Raw genomic sequence first — 18,033 nt, 5'->3', positions numbered from 1 at the left:
GTCAGTGCCTCTCTCTAAGTCCTCTGAGAAAGCTGAATATAAGATGGCTGTCAAATACCCACCCACCCATTAGCTGACAAGCTTTGGTTTGTGTTCAATTAAATCAATCATGCCCAAGGCCATAAATACTATGGGCCGGATCTACTAAGATCCCACATTGCTTGTACTAATCTTTGTGGGCTAGAAATTTGCGTGTGGGGTTGAACCGCGGTTTGCGTTAATGACAACAGGTGCAAAACGTGTTGGAGACACGCCTATTTAAATGAGGGTTTAGCGTGTTTCATGGCTTTCAGCATGGCGAGATTGAGAGAGCGAAAGCGCAAAGTGAAATTCGACCCTTTGGAATTAGAAGCGTTGGTAGAGGAAGCGAATAAACATTTCAATGAGCTGCAGCAAAGGAATCTGACGGTCGCGCAAAGGAACGCCGTGTGAGAGAAAATCGGTGAAAAAGTTAATGCTGTTTTCGGTTTGATAAATCACTTTGCGTGTGCTAAATTAATATATTTACATTTTCTCCACCCACAACACGCACAATTGCGTGTAAACGCCCCATGTTGCATATTCATTGCTGCAAACGCACTAACTGAATGCAGACGCGCTATTTTGCACCTTTGACAGACGCAACCCTTTTTGCGCACTGTTAGTAAAACAGTTTGTACATTTTTTTGCGTGTGCAAGGAGTTTGCACACGTTTTAATACACGCAAACCTTTAGTAGATCCGGTCCTATGTTCACTACAACAGATGAGGTGGAACCATGGACTCAAAAGGACCTAATTTCACTGTTGCAGAAACCCATGCACTGCTGGAGGGTGTTAAGTGCCATTATGCCTCAATAGTAGGAAGCTCTGTTGTGGGTGGAATGGTGACTAACAAAAGGAAGAAAGACATTTGGGTTGAAATCACCCAGAATGTGAATGCAATGGGGTCTGGCCAGAAGAGGACCTTGGAGCAAGTGAAATTTAGATGGAAGAATCTGAGGGCCAGAACAACAAAGGACCTTGCTGAAGCAAAAAACACCCAAACAGGCAACAAACCCTTTAAGAAAGGTGAATACACAGATGTGGTTCTGGACATTATTGGAGGTGAGAACTCTAAAGCTCTGCACAGGATTCAATGTGTTGTAGGGGATGGTGAGCCTACGATTGTAGAGGAAAGTGAGCCAGTTCCTCCTAACGCAGAGGAAACATTTATTCTGGATCTCAGCCCTATTATTGAAGAACAACCTGGATCCTCACTGGTAGAGCCAGCAGTCACAGGAGCTCAGAAAAGAGGCTTGAAGCGTCCTTTGCCAAATAATAATGACGATGCCTATGAATCACTTCTTAAACGAGAAACTGAAAGAGCAGAAGCACAGATACTCCTGGCAGAGGAACAAATCAAGCTGACCAAACTGCAGCAAACCAAAGCTAAACTTCAGATCCGCCTCCTGAAAGCAGAGCTTGAAAATGCTGGTCTCTCCTCCTCAGATGAAGAAGAACCCTGAACATTCTTTATTTTGTTAACTATTGGACATTTAGCCTTTTATTTTAATTTAAGATGTTTTCAAAATATCCTCAATGTATTTGTTAATGTATACTTGTTTTTTATTTGTTGTGGCTCAGATGAGGGGTCATAAAAGAAATTATGAATGGAAGTGGATGTTTGTTATTTTTGTGTTTTGTCTCAAAATAAGAAACCCTTACAGTGACCCCATGTTGGCTCTTCTACCTGTTGTTCTTTACATAGCTGGTAGCCCACATTGTGATATGCTGTCCCATTTAGAGCACTGGTAATCCGGATTTGGAAATCTTGAAAACTGTGTATCTGGATCAGGGTGATCCAGTCCAATGTTGCTTTGAAAAACCGGTTTAAGAGTAAGACGGATTATCTGATCCTGAATAGCAAAAAAATGGGATTTCCAAATCCGGATCATTTTTATCCAGATTAAATGTTTTGAACAACTGGCCCCTTAAGTTCACACCAAAGGTTGTACTTGTGCTTTGTTTACATTGTACAAGTATATTCATGGAGGAGCATTAACAGTATATATTAAAGCAACAAAATGTAGTTTTCTGCTTATCGCTAGTTAACTGTTGAGTCTCATCACCAGGCCATCAAACACTGACACTCTGGGTTGGTGCCGCGGTTCCAAAGCCGATCCAAAGTGTCCTGGGGATGAGGCTCAATCAGCTAGCTTTCGGCAGAAAATTACATTTTGCTCTTTTAGGGACAAGTTGAAACTGTAATGTCCCAAAAGTACACAAAAATTCCAAAGGCTAGTTTGATGAGAATCACTTAGATGAAATGAATAAAATTACTGTCATAGTGATTTAGTCGAGAACAGAAAAGGAACTGGAGTGTTTACCGAAAGTTGATAAAATCACTGTGGCTCAGTGACAATCAAACATGCATTTAACAGAAGCACAAACTCCTGCCTTTGGTTGTATTTTGTTCGCCTCATTGTAACAGTTGTGTGGTCTGTTTCTCTGCTGCTTCCTCTTGGCTTTCTTTGAAGACTCAGATTCAATCAAACTAATGCTGCTGCATTTGACCCCCTTACAGGATGGAGGTTTCTCCTCTTCATCATCACTAAGCTGGGGAGTATCTGTGAGATTAGATCAAGAAAGAAAGGCAGATTCTTGATCAAGACATCTGCACAAAATGAGAAATAGTGTTGAAATTGAAGCTGGATGCATTTCTGATTCATTTTTTCCACACCTGCCTCTGATCTTTTCATTTAAGTCAAGACTGAAAAGTCTCTACTAATTAATGCCACAGTGGTGCTTATTGGTTTCTAACTGTAGCCGACGTCTTTTACATAAGCCAAACTAATGGCGTTTAGGAGACCCTTTTTAGATTGCCTACTCTAATAACTCAACTTTAAACAACAACGTAGGCAATATTTAATGTAACCTTAGGCAGACATACTGACAAACTGTCTTTGGATGGGGTCTCTGAGGTTTGTTTTGTCTTTCCTGATATCCTTTTTGACGATTGCTAAGATAATTGATTTTGACTCTAACAAAATTATGAATATAATTAATCTTTAAAAGTGCTCTGGTAACAAGTGCTGAACTGTCTTAGCTCCTCATCTTTGAAGAATTCTGTGAAACTGTTTCCTTCTGGTTTTCTTCTTGTGTTTCTGTCCAACATACCGTAGTAACAGGTCATTTATATCCATTTTCTAACAGCTGCTGACACAGCTGAAGCGTGCAGTGTTTGCCTGCCGCCAGTGATTCCAGAACGTTATGGTTTCTGTATTATTATCTTTATAGTGATCATTCTTGGTGTGGACGGCCCTTAACAGTATAGGCACCTCATGACTGACCTGTTTTGTGGTGATTGTTGGATTACCATCCAAACGGGACTCTTCTTTCAAATATTTGCAAAGAGCCCACACTTAAATACACTATATGTACAGTTTTTTTACTTTGCAAAATAAATAATAAAATTTGATTCAGATCCAACCCCCAGTCCATTCTTGGATATTATATACAATACTCTTCGTGTGCATTTCTCATAATAATAACAAGTTGGTGATGTACACAGTTGTCTAAGTTGCTTCTCACCTATTGGGGTGCTTGGTCTCTTGTTGGTCCTCAACTCCATTGTGTTGAGCTGTTCCAGCAAACTGTGAACCTAAAGGAAAAAGGTGTAGAGGCAAAAGGTTGTGGGGGTTAAATTATTCACCAGACAGAACAGACTAATGGTCACAAAATCAAATGATTTCAAGTGCTACGCATGGTGAATCAATGTCGGAAGCTACAAGAAGAAAAAAATATTTAACTTTTTTTTTTTTAATTGGAAAATTGACAAGGAATTTAAACCAAATTAGAGTTCTGACACGTATAAAAATGTATAGACAAGTGATGGCAAAAATAAAAAGTTATAGATACATTTGAGTGCACATAAATACTATATATCAGTCGTCTCATGTAACTCTGGTAAGTCCATTTTCCAAAATGTCAGACTGTTCCTTTTAATAGTTATATAAAATGAATCAGTAGAAACTTACAATAGTTTAATCATGCTGTTTAATCTGTCACAGTCTGTCATGTTTCTGTGTTGGATTTGTGTTTATGGTGTTTTGCTTCCTGTGTTTGCAGAGGTGCACTGAGAGGCTGGGTGGGGTTTCCCTCCACCAGGAGCTGCTGACACACACACCTGCAGCAGATTGGCAATCAGCACCTGCTGAAAAGCTCTGGTCTTCATGCTACCTGCTGCCAGATGATTTTGTCAGTGCTACGTGGCTCATGGCTCCTGCTAGTGCAAATCGCTTTAAGAATTTTCTCTGTTTTTTTGTGCCTGTCTCAAAGAGATCTAAGTTCGCTTTGTTTTTTGCCTTCAGTGATCAACCTCGTTTCCAACTACCAGTGGCTCTGTTTCCAGCCCTCAGCACCTCTGCTTTCCTAAACCGCAGCGCTTGGTCGCGGCTGCTGATCTCCGGTTTTCTGCTCTGCTGCTTTTTGTTGTAAAGTTTGTAGACGGGCACTGATGTCCCCTCAGTTTGTCCGTACTGTACTCTCCGGGCAACCCCTGAAGAAGAGTCAAAGTCTTGTTGTATGTGTCCGTTAGTTTTAGTAGTTTCACCTGTGCGTTTCCAGCACTGACACATCTTCTCTGAATAGGTCTATGAACAACAGGCACACAAACAAGAGTGCTCTGATTCTGACAAGAACTAAACAGTCTAGTGAGCAAAAAGAACAAACTTTGACAGGGAAGAGTTCACTCTCTGAAGCTAGAGTCTTTCATCCTTTTACAGAGACTCCTTAATGAATGCACACATACTTATTTTTTTCAATAAATGTAACAAATCCAAAGTGATAGAAATGTGGATGCAATTTGAGAGAACTGTGATATACCCATAATGGCAAGGGATCAGAGTATAAAGATGGACTTGAAAACATTTGTAGCTGTCCTTTGCTAACAGTAGTTAACAAAAAATGAACCTTTACAAAGTTTAGCGAGGACTGCTTCCGGTCCTTACCTCCACAGGCACACAAGTGCTTCAGTTCAGCCTGCAGTCGTGGAACACGATTCAGCTGTGCCTGCATTTGTTCCTTTAGCTTGTCAAACCTTAAAATAAACGGATGCCTCGCAAAGCAAAAGATAAAAGCAAATCACGCTATTAAAATGTCTCACTGTGCAATATGACCACACTTTTAATGGCATCATTTGAAGGGGTCTCACCGTTTCTCACTACAAATGGTCGCTATCCCAACTGTATGGATGAAGTGATATGTGCTACCAGCAGATAACATTGAATATGTCACTGTGCAACAACACACTGAGAATGGGCCAAGGTAAAGTGAAAACGTCTCAGGAGAAATCAGCAGAAACGTCAGTCAAGCCCAATCAACCCACAAGAAGATGCTGTGAACAGATTTCCTCGCTGTGCCAGACTGATAAAGACAGATCCACAGGCAGCTTATCAAGGCTGCCAGCGTAAGATGCTTTCAAATCATCATCACTTTCATTATCAAACCCTCCACCTGTCATGTGAGCTACAAGACAGATCAGTACAGACTGATGGCTCAAAGTATTTTTAGTCCAGCACCTAGAATAGACTGGATGATATATAGAAGACTGAGACTGCCAAAATCAGATATCAGTAAATCAATAAATAAATTACTATGTCATCAAATGTATCAAAATAATATTGAAAAAAATAATTAATATATAAAATGTGACATAAATTGATATTTTTGCTTTGTTTGCCTATGTATTTATTTATCTTTTGTATTAATTCACCTATTAATTTACTTTCCCCATTTCATTTTAAGTCTCTCCATGAATCCCGAGAGGAGCAGTGAGGGATTGGGATGTACCATGTGTCACTTTGAAATGATTCCTACAGTCTGAGGTTATATCCAGTCCCAAGAGGAGGTTTCTAATCTTGAGCAGGTCGGCCCTTCTCTTTGCTCACACTGCAACTGCATCTCTGTGGTTGGTGAATGGTGTTGTTGATATGGATTTGGAGACTCGATTCAGTTAGCTCTGACGGTACGATAGAGGTGTCAATCATCCAAACTAACCAATGGATTGCCAAGATAAAGCCATTTCAATATTGTTATTTTCTGTTTTATTGCAATTTTTTCACAATAATATCCGAATGGCCAATTTTACTTTTACTAAAAACTTTCCAACTTTGCTCTGCTTCACTTTATTAATATTAGGCTTGGCACAGGAAATAAGATTCTGTGCTTTATTTTCTGAAGGTTTTGGGCTGCAACTGCATAACCTTCGTCAGGCTGAAATGTTTTCAATCCTCGTGCTATAAAATAAAATGACACTGTGGGTCAGTTTTCCTCCTGTCCTCCCCATTTCTCTTTTGAGTCAGTGGCAGCTGATTTACATTGTTTTTGAATAAAAGGTAAAATAAAAGGATAAATTAAAGTCTGAGAGATTTTAGCAGCGCTGTCACATGACCCACACTGTTAGCCCGGACTTTGTATTTAATTAAATGCTTTCATTACAAAGTACGTAAATGATTTAAGTTTGATTACATTACTATAAAATGTTACGTATATTCTACTAATTAGTGGACTTAGTCGAAAGTGCAAATAAGTTTAAGTTAAATGTCCTTAAATCACAAAGTTTTAGTCAAAACCACACCTTTTTTATCTACAGTGAGTTGTGAAGTGCCACCATTTTAACTTTTTCAGATCGGCAGTTGCATCTTTTGCTCAAATTCAAAAAGTGAGCCGCAGCCAACTTTTATTCTCTGATGTCAGCTTGATGTGTCTGGGACTTTGTGGATCTGGCTGTTGATGGGAATATTTGTTTTAACTTTGAGAGCAGCGGAAAGCGTGTATTTTTACAGTGTACCAGCTCGACGGTCATTTTCATCTGTTAGTGGAGGAGAAGGGGCTGTTTGAAACTTTCATTCACAGTTAAGTGGACATTTTTCACCTCTCTTAACGTTGCTTTTCTCAATGTGGATATCTGAATTACAACACTTTTGGAAACATTTCGGATAATGTACGTGCGCAGCTCATGTATTGTACGTTTAAGCGGTTAACGTTAGACTTAACGTTCCTCCCCTGTATGCTAACCGTTCACTAGCTGTTAGCATTGAACACCGGGCCGACAGCACAGAAACCGCGGTCTTCTGAGGCGGCTGCAGCCACTACGCACTGCGCAGCAGAGGAGAGAAAGAGAGGCGACGGTCCGTTGTTGTCCTACGGTTCACTGAATCTGGTAAGTGCCCGTAAGTTGACATTAGCACGTTGCATGAGACGACCATTAATGGAAATAGGCGGTTAATTATTTGAAACAAACAAACAGAAAACTAGCGAAATGGCGTAGTTAATACGCGGGACAAAGCTATGACATTTTAACGCAATTGTCTAGGTTACTTAACCATACTGGCTTTCCTAATGTAAGCTAATATGAAGGGAACATTAGGTAAACACACAGTTGACATTACATCGCCCAATTGTTAACGTACACTTAACGTTTGCAGTTGCAAAAAATATAGATACGTGTAGTTTTTTTCTACATGTGTGAGATTTTTCATAAAGTTTTTTAGTTTTTAAAATTAGTTTTTTTTCTCCTAAAGTTTCACTTTTCAAAGTTACACCTTTGATTACAATGCTTTGGAAGTGTAAGTACTGTCCTCTTAGCTGTGAAAAGAGAGGACAGCTATTTAAACATTACAGGCTAAAACATGGGAGTTATGCAAGAACAGAACCATTTCCTTGTTTACATCAGGAATGTCTATGTACATTTAAATCAATAAATGCACTAAAAGTGCACTTATCCCGCATTCACACCAAAACTCCAGATCAGCAACCAGGTGTAGATGCACCAGCTAAGTTTAGCTGTCTGTCTTGTGGGTTTACTGAGTCTTGTTCTGAGAATGACTTCTTTACTCACCTGCATTCTGCACATCTAAAAGTAAACCATAAAGTCAGGTGCCCTTACAAAGACTGTAACTTTGAAAGCAGTGTTTACTCCACTTTCAAAGCACACAAGAGTAAAGTACACAAGGAACAGAACTGGAAGAGTTTTAAGGCAGAAATCATTGCTAATGATCATTTTGTAAGCAATGACAGTAGGGCTGCACAAGAGCAAATGTCAGATGCAGGTGATATGGAGGACTTAGAAGAAGTGAGTGAAGTAACCAGTGAGAGCGATCTGCATGATTTACAAAAACAGCTTGAGCACAACTTAGCATCTCTTATGCTAAAAATGCAAACAGTTCTACACATACCAGAAAGTACTGTGCAAGAAGTGATACAACAACTTTGTCAAATCAATAAGTTGTCACAGCCACTTCTTCAAACCAAAGTCAAGGCCGTACTAAAGAAATATTATACTGATATGGATGAAGTAGTTGTGAAAGAAGTTATCAGTGCTGTGTCAGAAAGTAGCATGATGGCATATTGTGTCAAAGATGGACCCTTAGGAACTGCTAAAAAGAGAGCAGCCTATGTACGCAAAGAGTTTCCACTGGTAAACCCCATAGAATATGTTGTGAAACAAGGCGAAAAACCTCTTGCATATGTTCCCATTATTCCCATGCTACAAAAGCTGCTTAATAAAACTGATGTTTTAGACAAAGCTATGTCAGAAAAAGTCCACATCCCAACTGAATACAGATCATATGCAGATGGGCAGTACTTTACTGAAAATTCACTTCTTGCAAGGGACGAGTTCACAATTGCTCTTGGCCTATACATTGATGATTTTGAGGTAGCCAATCCTCTTGGAACGTCAAAGCTGAAACACAAAATGTGTGCAGTCTACTGGGTTATTGCCAACATACCTTCAAAATATAGGTCAACCCTCAACTCGATCCAGCTTGCTCTATTGTGCAATACCTCCACAGTCAAAGAGTGTGGTTATGCAAAAGTTCTGCAACCTCTTATCTATGATCTAAAGTTACTGGAGCAAAATGGTGTTTACCTTGAGCAACTAGGTGCAAGTGTGAAAGGTACAGTTTTGTATGTTGCAGCTGATAATCTTGGTGCCCACTCCCTTGCAGGATTCCTGGAGAGCTTCGCTGTCGACAAGTTCTGCAGATTCTGTTCAGCCAGCCGTAGTGACGCTCAACAACAGGAGGTATGTTCTGGTTTCTTTCAACTACGAGACAGAGAGTCCCATGATAAGCAGGTGCAGGAGGTGAGTGAGGACCCAGGATTGAGTCGGACTTATGGTGTGAAACGAGAATGTCCTTTAACTCAGAATCTCGAGCATTTTCATGTGGTCAGTGGGTACCCTCCTGACATCTTACATGATATCTTGGAAGGCATTGTTCCAGCTGAGTTGTCCCTGTGTCTTACAGACCTGATAGGCAGGAGGTATTTCACACTAGATATGCTCAATCAGACCATCAGGCATTTTAATTACACATTTACTGACAAAACAGACCGACCTCAGGTGATAGGAAAGGGATTTTCCGTGAAAGGGACCATTGGTGGAAATGCACATGAGAACTGGTGTCTCATAAGGCTCCTTCCATTTCTTATTGGTCACTGTGTCCCTGAGGGTGACAACACTTGGGAAATTCTCATGCTTCTCAAAGATATCACTGAGCTTGCTGTGGCACCAAGGCATACTGAAGAGACACTGCATTTCCTGGAGTGTAAGATAGCAGAGCACAGGCGCTTGCTGCAGTCAGTATTTCCAGGTTTTCGTTTAAGGCCAAAGCATCACTATATGGAACATTACCCTCAACTTGTAAGAAAATTTGGTCCCCTGTCTGAGGTTTGGACAATGCGCTTTGAAGGAAAGCATAAGTTCTTTAAAAGGGCAATCCGCAATGCTCAGAACTTCAAAAATGTTGCCATGACACTTGCTACCAAACACCAGAAAGCAGTCAGTTACCATCTTGACTGTAGCTCATTTTTCAGACCATCAGTTGAGATGACAAAGGTGACCCCGATTTTGCTTGCCTCCTTCCCTTTGAATGTTCAGACAGTTCTTTCTCAAAACATTACCACACCACCACACATTACAACACCAGGGTCAGTGCTTGATGTGTCTTCTGTCTGTGTCGATGGAATCAAATATCATCCAGGCATGATACTGTCTGCTGGCACATGCTCAGGTCTCCCTGAATTTGTCCAGATTAAAAAGATTGTTACAGCTAATGCAGACATTCTCTTTGTTTGCCAGAAGATGACAGCATGGTACTGTGAACATTTAAGATCTTACCAACTTCACTGTAATGATGTCACCAGTATGTGTGTGGTCAAGTTGTCAGAGTTAAATGACGTCCTCCCGTTGTCAGCGTACAGGGTACAGGGAGAACTTATGGTGACACTGAGACGATTTGTTATTTGCTAAATACCTGTCTATCACTTTCCCCCAGATGGCTGTGCAACAGAAGTTAACCATGAGGGTTATTGTCTCTGAGGGAGATATAAGAAAGATGACAATGACAACACCACCAGAAACGCTTGAAGATTTGATTGGATGGCTCAAAGGCACACTCCAAACCAACTACAGCTTTGTCTTACAATACCAAGATCCCGAATTTAACAATGAATTGTGCAACCTCACAGATCTCTCTGAACTTCCAGAGAAACCGACGATCAAAATCATGCCGATGATTGAGCTGGTACCAGTCACTGGACAAGCTGAATTGTGTAGCGACACAAGCAGCCAAGCAGACACAGAGATCCTGTCCATCTCCTCTTCGGAAAGAAGTTTGCAGTGGCCAGAGGTGTTTGAAATTCCCAAATTTCCAGTTGATGTCGAGTATAGACTCCGTCAAGGTAACCTGCTGTATCTTAGGGATGCAACCTCTCTCAAAGTGACAAAAGAGCTGAAACATGACATCCTCGAGAAATTGGCCGAGACCATGTATGCATATAAAGCATACCCAACAAAGGAAGATTTTGAAACTGTTGCAAAAGCCTTAATACAGACCCACCCTTGTCTTAAAGAATCAGGGTCACCCTCTGGCTGGGACGGATGGAAGAACAGTCTGAAGTTCAAGATGGGTAATTATAGAACCAAAATGCGCCAGCTGGGTCGACTTGATGTCACTGTCAATGGTGGTAAACGTGGAAGGTACACTACAAATGGTGACCCTCCCAACAAAGACATCAAGAAGGCAAAGAAAGGGGAAATAAATTTCCTGCCTGACTATCCAGATGGGATGAATGACCACAACCTGGAAGGAGCTCGCCAAGTTCTGGTCAATGAAATGATGAAGACAAAACCAAACGGATCCCTTGTTAAGAAAGAAATGGATGTGACATTTGCTCTTCGCAGAAAAGAAGTTGTCAAAGACAAGCCTGACATCAGTCAGATGGTCCACCGATGGCCAGCACTTTTCACAGAAAGTCAGGTTTGTATGAATGTGTTCTAATTGTAATGTTGTAAATATAGATTTTGTTCTTTTGTTATTGTTTCAGACCAAAAATACAACATGGAGCAGGAAAATGGATGAGTGACATGTCATTGCATTCATGCAAGCATGTACTGTTGAGGGTGAAAGATAAAGCCATTTGACCATGGACTTATACATTGTTTGCTGTTGTCATGTTTCAGGTTTATTACGAGTTCAGCAGAGTGGTGGGGAAAAATCTCAGAGAAAACTTCTTTGATGCACTTGACCGGTACTCTCCAAGCCTGATGGACCTCTTCAGGAAGAAGAAAGGCCTTACTGGACAGCTTTTGTCTGAGCTTTTACGCCAGACAAAGGTAAATTGAGTTGTCTACATTAGTCTAATCCCTGTCTTCCGGCAATACAAGTTTCTCTGCTTTCCCTTTATCTTTACTTTCTCTGTTTCCTCTTTTCTCTACCTTGCTAAATTTCCTCTTTTCATTGCTATCCCCTTTTTCATGTCCTTTCCACTTTGCTTTCCTCTTTTCTTGTTTCATCTCTCCTCTTCTGTCCTGAACTCTGTTTCCCTTTTCTCTGATCTGATCTGATCTTCTTTTCTTCCCTTTCATCTCCTCTTTTCCTCTCCATTCTCTCTTCTCATTTCATTCTCTCTCATCTCCTGCCTCATTTTCTCACCTTCTCTCCTGTCCTCTCTCTTCTTTAATGTCCTCTATTTCTGTCTTCTCTTGTGCTTTCTAGTCTTGAAGATTTGCAATTTTTGCCAGAACAAATTGTTGGGGTGGGATACATCTACTAAGGATACATTTGAGTATCCTTAGTAAACTATGTTATATTCTTTGCCCTCTCCAGACCACTGAGCCAACAGACATCAGGTGCCTTTGTCTTCGGGGACTATCAGTCATCTTGGGAGATGATCCTTCTGCTTTCTTTAAGACTGCCTCTGTAAGTAAAATAATGTTAACTGTTGTGAATGATGCAGCTGCATGTTTTGTTTTTTGTTTTTTTAGTTTTTGAACCATTATTAAAGGCTATCCTACTAATTCATTCATTATTACTCATTCATACATGGATTTTCTGGCAACAAATATTGCTGTTGCACCTAGACCTGAGGCTTTTCATTTTAAACATCTAACTGACATGATTGTGTCCTCTACTTCTATTTCTATCTATTTCTTTTTCTTGTCAGGATCCAACTGGCAAGGACTCGTACAGTCAGACTCCAGTGGGAATCCTCTGCATTGCTGAAGAAAGTCCTCAGCTTAACCCGTCCAGAGTGGGAATCATCCTGGAAGGGAGTGTGGTGATGGACGAGTTGGCCAACCTTCCTCAGGCCTTCTGTGTCCTTTTTGGACTGATTTACGCCCTGCACCTGGATTATCCCAAGTACATGAAAAACACTTTCTACTTTGTCCAGCAGGTGATGCTCAACCTGGGTAAAAGTGAGCTGGCACCCAAAATTCAGACACTGAAAAATCAGCTTGAAGTCTAAAAAGGGGTTTCAAGTAGTTATGCTACTGCTCCAGATATCAGGTGCTTAGTTTTTAATGTTGCAGAGTGTTGCTGTTTGTGCACTGTTTGCACTTTATGTCTTATGACATTAGCACTGATATCATATGTTGATGAACCAGTTACTGTCATTTCAATTGTTCAAAACATGTTATTTTGTCAACAAGGGTTTTACAAATTGGCACATTTGTAGAGTGGTATGTTAATGTGTAAGTTTAATGAAAACAGAGCTTTATAATTTTCTACCCAGTGTATTCATCCAAATATTTTGATGTGATTTGTTGTGATGTGACTGTAATTTAATTGTTTAAGAATCAAAAGTGCTGTTGTTAAACAGCTGAGAAAATGATGCAATGGTGCAATACTTGTTCATGTTTTATGTGAAATATGTTCTCAGGAGCTAATGATTCAAGGTTGTTGTCTGTTAAAGCATGGACTCTCCAACCTGAGTTTTGAGTAGGGCTAAGCATTCATTCATTGGATAGAAAAATACTGGTACCTCGCATAGAGAGAATGGTTGGAAAAATCTGTTTATATAGAATTAAAAATGTTAAGGCAAGGCATTATTTTCCATGACTTTCATGTTGTAGTTTGAACTTCTACAGGAAAATAAAAGAGAAAAATAATTTTATTTGCTTTTTTGTTTATTAAGATTAATGTTGCTATTGATTTTGAATTAAATCAACTTGGAATTTAGTGCAACGAACTCATTATATTAAGTTTAACAATTATACAAAGCAGTTTATATCGCAAAAGATTTTAATTTGAATTAACTTGGAATTTAGTGGAATGAACCAATGACATTAAGTTTAATGATTATACAAAGTAATTGATGTTGCAAAAGATTTTAAGTTAAATCAACTTGGCATTTAGTGTGTTGTACTTAAAATAGCAATTCCATTCCCATCAAGCATTTAAGTTTAATTCACTCAAGTTTTCATAACACATTACTTAAATTTTTTAGGGCAACCGGTTTCCTCAATTTTTTTGAGTAAATTCAACTTATCCGGGCTTACAGTGCATCGGGGCTTACACATATTTTAATATTTGTGAAAAGTGACAAGTAAAGATTGAATATGACATTTAAACATGACAATTACAACATTTTAACAGTGGATAACTCAGACTGAGACAAAGCTTCAGTTGCAGTACTATGTAGTTGAAGGTTTTGCACCAAACTTCAGTGTACAGGAGCTCCAGATCAGCCAGGGTTTGGACCTCCTGCCTGACCACTTCCTCACATTGGGTTACCTCAATAAGGAGCTGCTCCTTGGTGGTTCTCTGTGACACCACCTTTTTAACTAGTCTCATTTAAACATCTATGGTTTTTTTATAAGCTTAAGGTCTATACCAGCTGGGTCAGCGTTGACGGTTGATGTTTTCACCTTGTTAGAGTGTGTGTGTGTGTGTGTGTGTGTGTGTGTGTGTCATCATGGCAAAATGTGGTCCTGGAGATACCACTTCAGTTTTCGTATTGTAGCAGTCTCACTGTTTGAGACTTGCTGTCTTTCTTTGTTTTGGGCTGATTTTCCAAAATCCCTCATGACTAATTGTAGGGGATTGAGATCACCTGTGTGCAGGGAGGGAGACTGACTCCTGATTAAGGAGTGGAAGCAGCTTGGAGCATTTCCCTCCCAGCCAATCATGGTATGATGACACTTTGTGAAGGTTAAAAAGAGGTGGGGAATGGCACACAGGCGGCTCTCACCCTCAGTCTGAATCTGTCTCTCTCCCATTCTGAATTGGTCTCTGACTCACTAAGACCCTCATTCCCCTTAGATTGCAGCCAGAAACTCTGGTCTGTTTGGGCCCTGTTATGTTTTCTAGACCTTCAGTTTGACATTTTATTTCTTTGGAGCTTGTAGGAGCACATTTCTTTACCCTGAAGAGGCATTTGTTTATTGGTTTATTGTCCAAGTAGCAGACATTGGGCATTCCCCTCTAGATTTACATGTTTTTTGTTTATATTTGTATGTAGGTTGGGCTGGCCCATAAGCATTTTACTGCCAGTACCGCTACACTATGTAGAAATAATCATTAACTAACAGTCAGTTAAAGGGACTTGGGGCAGGATCAAGAAATAAGACTCGATAGTGACACGGCTGTTACGGCCGTTAGGGTAACTGCAGCCATCAGCCGAGCCGGCGGGGGAGCATGCATGAACTCTTCACAGCAGTGCAGCTGATGTCTTATCTCTACACACATGAAGCGATTTACCGTTACGGTTGATGCAGTCTGAAGGCACAGGCAGAAGCAAAGACGGCATAGTGGGGGACAGAAATATTGTCTCTGATACGGGATTGCTGTGTGTTAGAATGACCTGTAATGTTTTCTTACCTGGTTACTAGGAAATGAGCCATGTCAGCATCTGTTTTCAGTCTAAGCTGCCTCCATGAGTCGAACGCGTATCCGATGTGCATTCAGGTGCCAGCCCGGCTTTGGTCGTAATTTCGTTTCGACTCACGACATGCCGCTGATAAAATCTTTTTCTTCTTAGTATGACTTTTTAGTGGACTTTGTGTGGTGGCGGGTCGTTTGCTGGCGGTAGCAGAATCCATTACTACCCAAACACTAGTTTGGGTCCACCATGCTTGTCGTCTTCGCGTATCAAAGTTGAAAGCCGTTGAGGATGCGCATTCAGCGTCATCTCACGTCACGTCCGCGGGAAATTCAGACACCGAATTGCAGTACATTATGCAGCACACAGCCTGTTCAAGGCAATGGAGAGATACGTGGGTGGAATCATTCTTTTTGGTTTTGAACGCTTCATCACCCATTAGCATTAAAACACTTAAAATGCATGTTTATTTTTTCACAGCTCCTGCCCCAAGTTCCTTTTAATAGTTAACATATGTTAAGTAATAATTTACTAATGGTGTTCACTTTAATTAAGGTGTTAATTTATACATTATTTAATATTATATTAATAATAAGAACAACTAGACCTGCAAGCAGGTATCAAAAAAGCACACTTCTGACAAAATGTAAAACAAAGCAGTGCGGGACAGCTCTACATAATGTTGAACTTCTACAAATAGTGCTGTAATACAAATAGCTTCTTGAGGTAACACACACACACACACACACACACTCTCACACACACACACACACACACACACAATCTATTACTCAAAATATATGACCATTTAATTAAGACTGGAGAAGACAGTGAGAAGGAAAAATTAAGAGAATAAAAACAGCTATTTAGATTGGACGGTGCTGCCTTGTATAGTGTCTGTCACAGTGTGCCTGTTTGTCAGTGGAATGTAACTAAGGACATATTAGCTTAAGCATCTACACCAGTAAAATGCAACATACACATTAATGCAGCGGTAATATTAATTTAAAAGCATCAGATATAGTAGGAAAACACTGACAGGAACCACTTTACTGCATGATGTAGCAGTTTTACAGTGCCAGGGTGCCAGTCAGAATATAAATCCGACAAAAAAATGTTTTGCTTAGTTATACATCAACACAAGGACCCATGTATTTCAATGCATGGCCCCTTATTTAACAATCAGAAATCAGCAGGCAATAAGAAACCCCCCACAGAAGAATTTAGCATACCAAAACAGTGTATTTATACATTCAGTTTGAGTCTCAGTATAAGTTCGGTCCAAAACCAAGTGCCGCCTTGTGCGTCAAATAAACAATCTTTGAGATCTCCCGAACAAAAAAAACTACTCAGTTTGAGCTTCAGTATAAACAGGGCCAGCAAAACAAAACCAAGTGACGCCTCTTGCATCAAATAGACAAGTCTTGGATATTCTCCGACAACGGAGTTTACCTCCTGTACTCTGGTGTGACAGTTTAACTGGTGTTCATTTTAACTGGCGAGGGTCCCAGATGTGCTGGAGGAGTGGTCTGAGAATCCCGTCTCGAGAAGCGGGTCCTCGGCCCTGTCTGCTAACCAGGAAAAACATACTGATAACCCTGCACATCAATCCACGTCATGTATATGTATATTAATGTTGACATGGCTTGAACACTACTATTCCACATGGAGATGCAGGGGTCTGTGACCTTCAAGCCACTTCACAACGAACGCTACAGAGCACACAATGACAGTGTAGGTGACTGTGTCGATGCCTGTCCAAAAAAACGCAACTGTCAATAAATCGTCCAAAAGTGCATGTTGTCGGTCTCATATCTGTGTCGTGGATGTCTGTACTTACATACAGCTGGTGGGTGGAACAGTCTGAGACATTTGTTCAGTCCGAGCGGCTCGAGAGCCTCGTGCAGAGCGATGTTAGCTGTGGCGTTGAGTGCGCAGCGTCCAGGTCAACTTGTGACACTTGTTACCATCGCATATTTCTGTCATTCCACACTCTGTTCAAATGGTTACTTTAAGTCATCGGTCCCAGCCGTATACATCGTTAATAAGCTGGCGCCAAGTCGATGTGAAAACTGTGTACACTGTCATACAGCCTGCTGGTGAAACAGTCTGCAGAGTATGTTGACACCCAGCCCGAACTCAGCGTGAGGTCGGTCAGCTGTGGCGGAGCGTGAGACTCCCAGATCAACCTGTGATAAGAACACCTGTATCGACCATCAATCGTGATTCATAGCAAAGCCCAGGCATGTATCTCACACTGCACAAGGTATAGAGATGAATATCAGAAGGGATAGGATCCTCCCCCCTCCTCACCAGAAGCTAGGGCAGGTGTCAGCAACCTTCACTATCAAGAGAGACGTTTTGTCCCGTCTGGTGCTGCAAAACACATTTGTGTCCTACAATGAAGGTAACGCAGCCCAGAAAGTATAAGGAGTATCAATAGGCCCAAATGAGCATTCATTCATATTTTCACATGAGGTGGTAACTCTGCAGTGGGCAACTTATACTCATGGGCTACAGTACAAGGTACTTGAACTTCTCATTTCCATGATGCCATGTTGTGGTGCATTTATGGAATAAAAACTAACCTACCATTAAATTAAATATAATACTAGATATGCAAACCTCCTTAAGACTTCCCCGTGTTTGTGAAAATGTACAGAAAGTAGCCGCAGTCAACACATAGCAGCAGCCCAGTCTTAAAAACTGTAAGAACAAAATTAAATATAGTACAAATTCCATTTCAGTCTAGTTCAGTGTGAGTTAATGCTTCTTTTTAGTCCTCAGACACATACAGCGGCCAACCCACAGGCTTCTGCATAAAACACAATGATATCAACTCAGGATCATTCAATTAATCACAACTCGATAGAACAGATACAATTTTGTGTGTACGCTGCGCATGT

General features: G+C 40.6%; 1 protein-coding gene across 2 annotated transcripts; it reads left to right on the top strand.

Moving 5' to 3' along the window:
* Positions 1-6,589: 6,589 nt before the first annotated feature.
* LOC311261248 (sterile alpha motif domain-containing protein 3-like) lies at positions 6,590-13,409 on the top strand. Of its 2 annotated transcripts, XM_084359739.1 has the most exons (7): positions 6,590-6,873; positions 7,047-7,181; positions 8,971-9,047; positions 10,300-11,283; positions 11,487-11,639; positions 12,133-12,225; positions 12,470-13,409. In XM_084359739.1, exons 4-7 carry the CDS (start codon positions 10,300-10,302, stop codon positions 12,770-12,772), a joined length of 1,533 nt encoding a protein of 510 aa, XP_084215865.1. In that variant the 5' UTR covers positions 6,590-6,873; positions 7,047-7,181; positions 8,971-9,047; the 3' UTR covers positions 12,773-13,409. The 2 variants fall into 2 exon arrangements, with proteins under 2 accessions (XP_084215865.1, XP_084215864.1); XM_084359738.1 differs by having other exon boundaries at positions 6,590-7,181.
* The last annotated feature ends 4,624 nt before the right edge of the window (positions 13,410-18,033 follow it).

The sequence above is a fragment of the Pagrus pagrus genome (assembly GCF_965226575.1).
Source record: "Pagrus pagrus genome assembly, chromosome: 8".
In the NCBI taxonomy this organism is placed as follows: Eukaryota; Metazoa; Chordata; class Actinopteri; order Spariformes; family Sparidae; genus Pagrus; species Pagrus pagrus.
The sequence above is the reverse complement of the archived record's forward strand: the minus strand, read 5'-3'. Positions and strand labels throughout refer to the sequence as shown.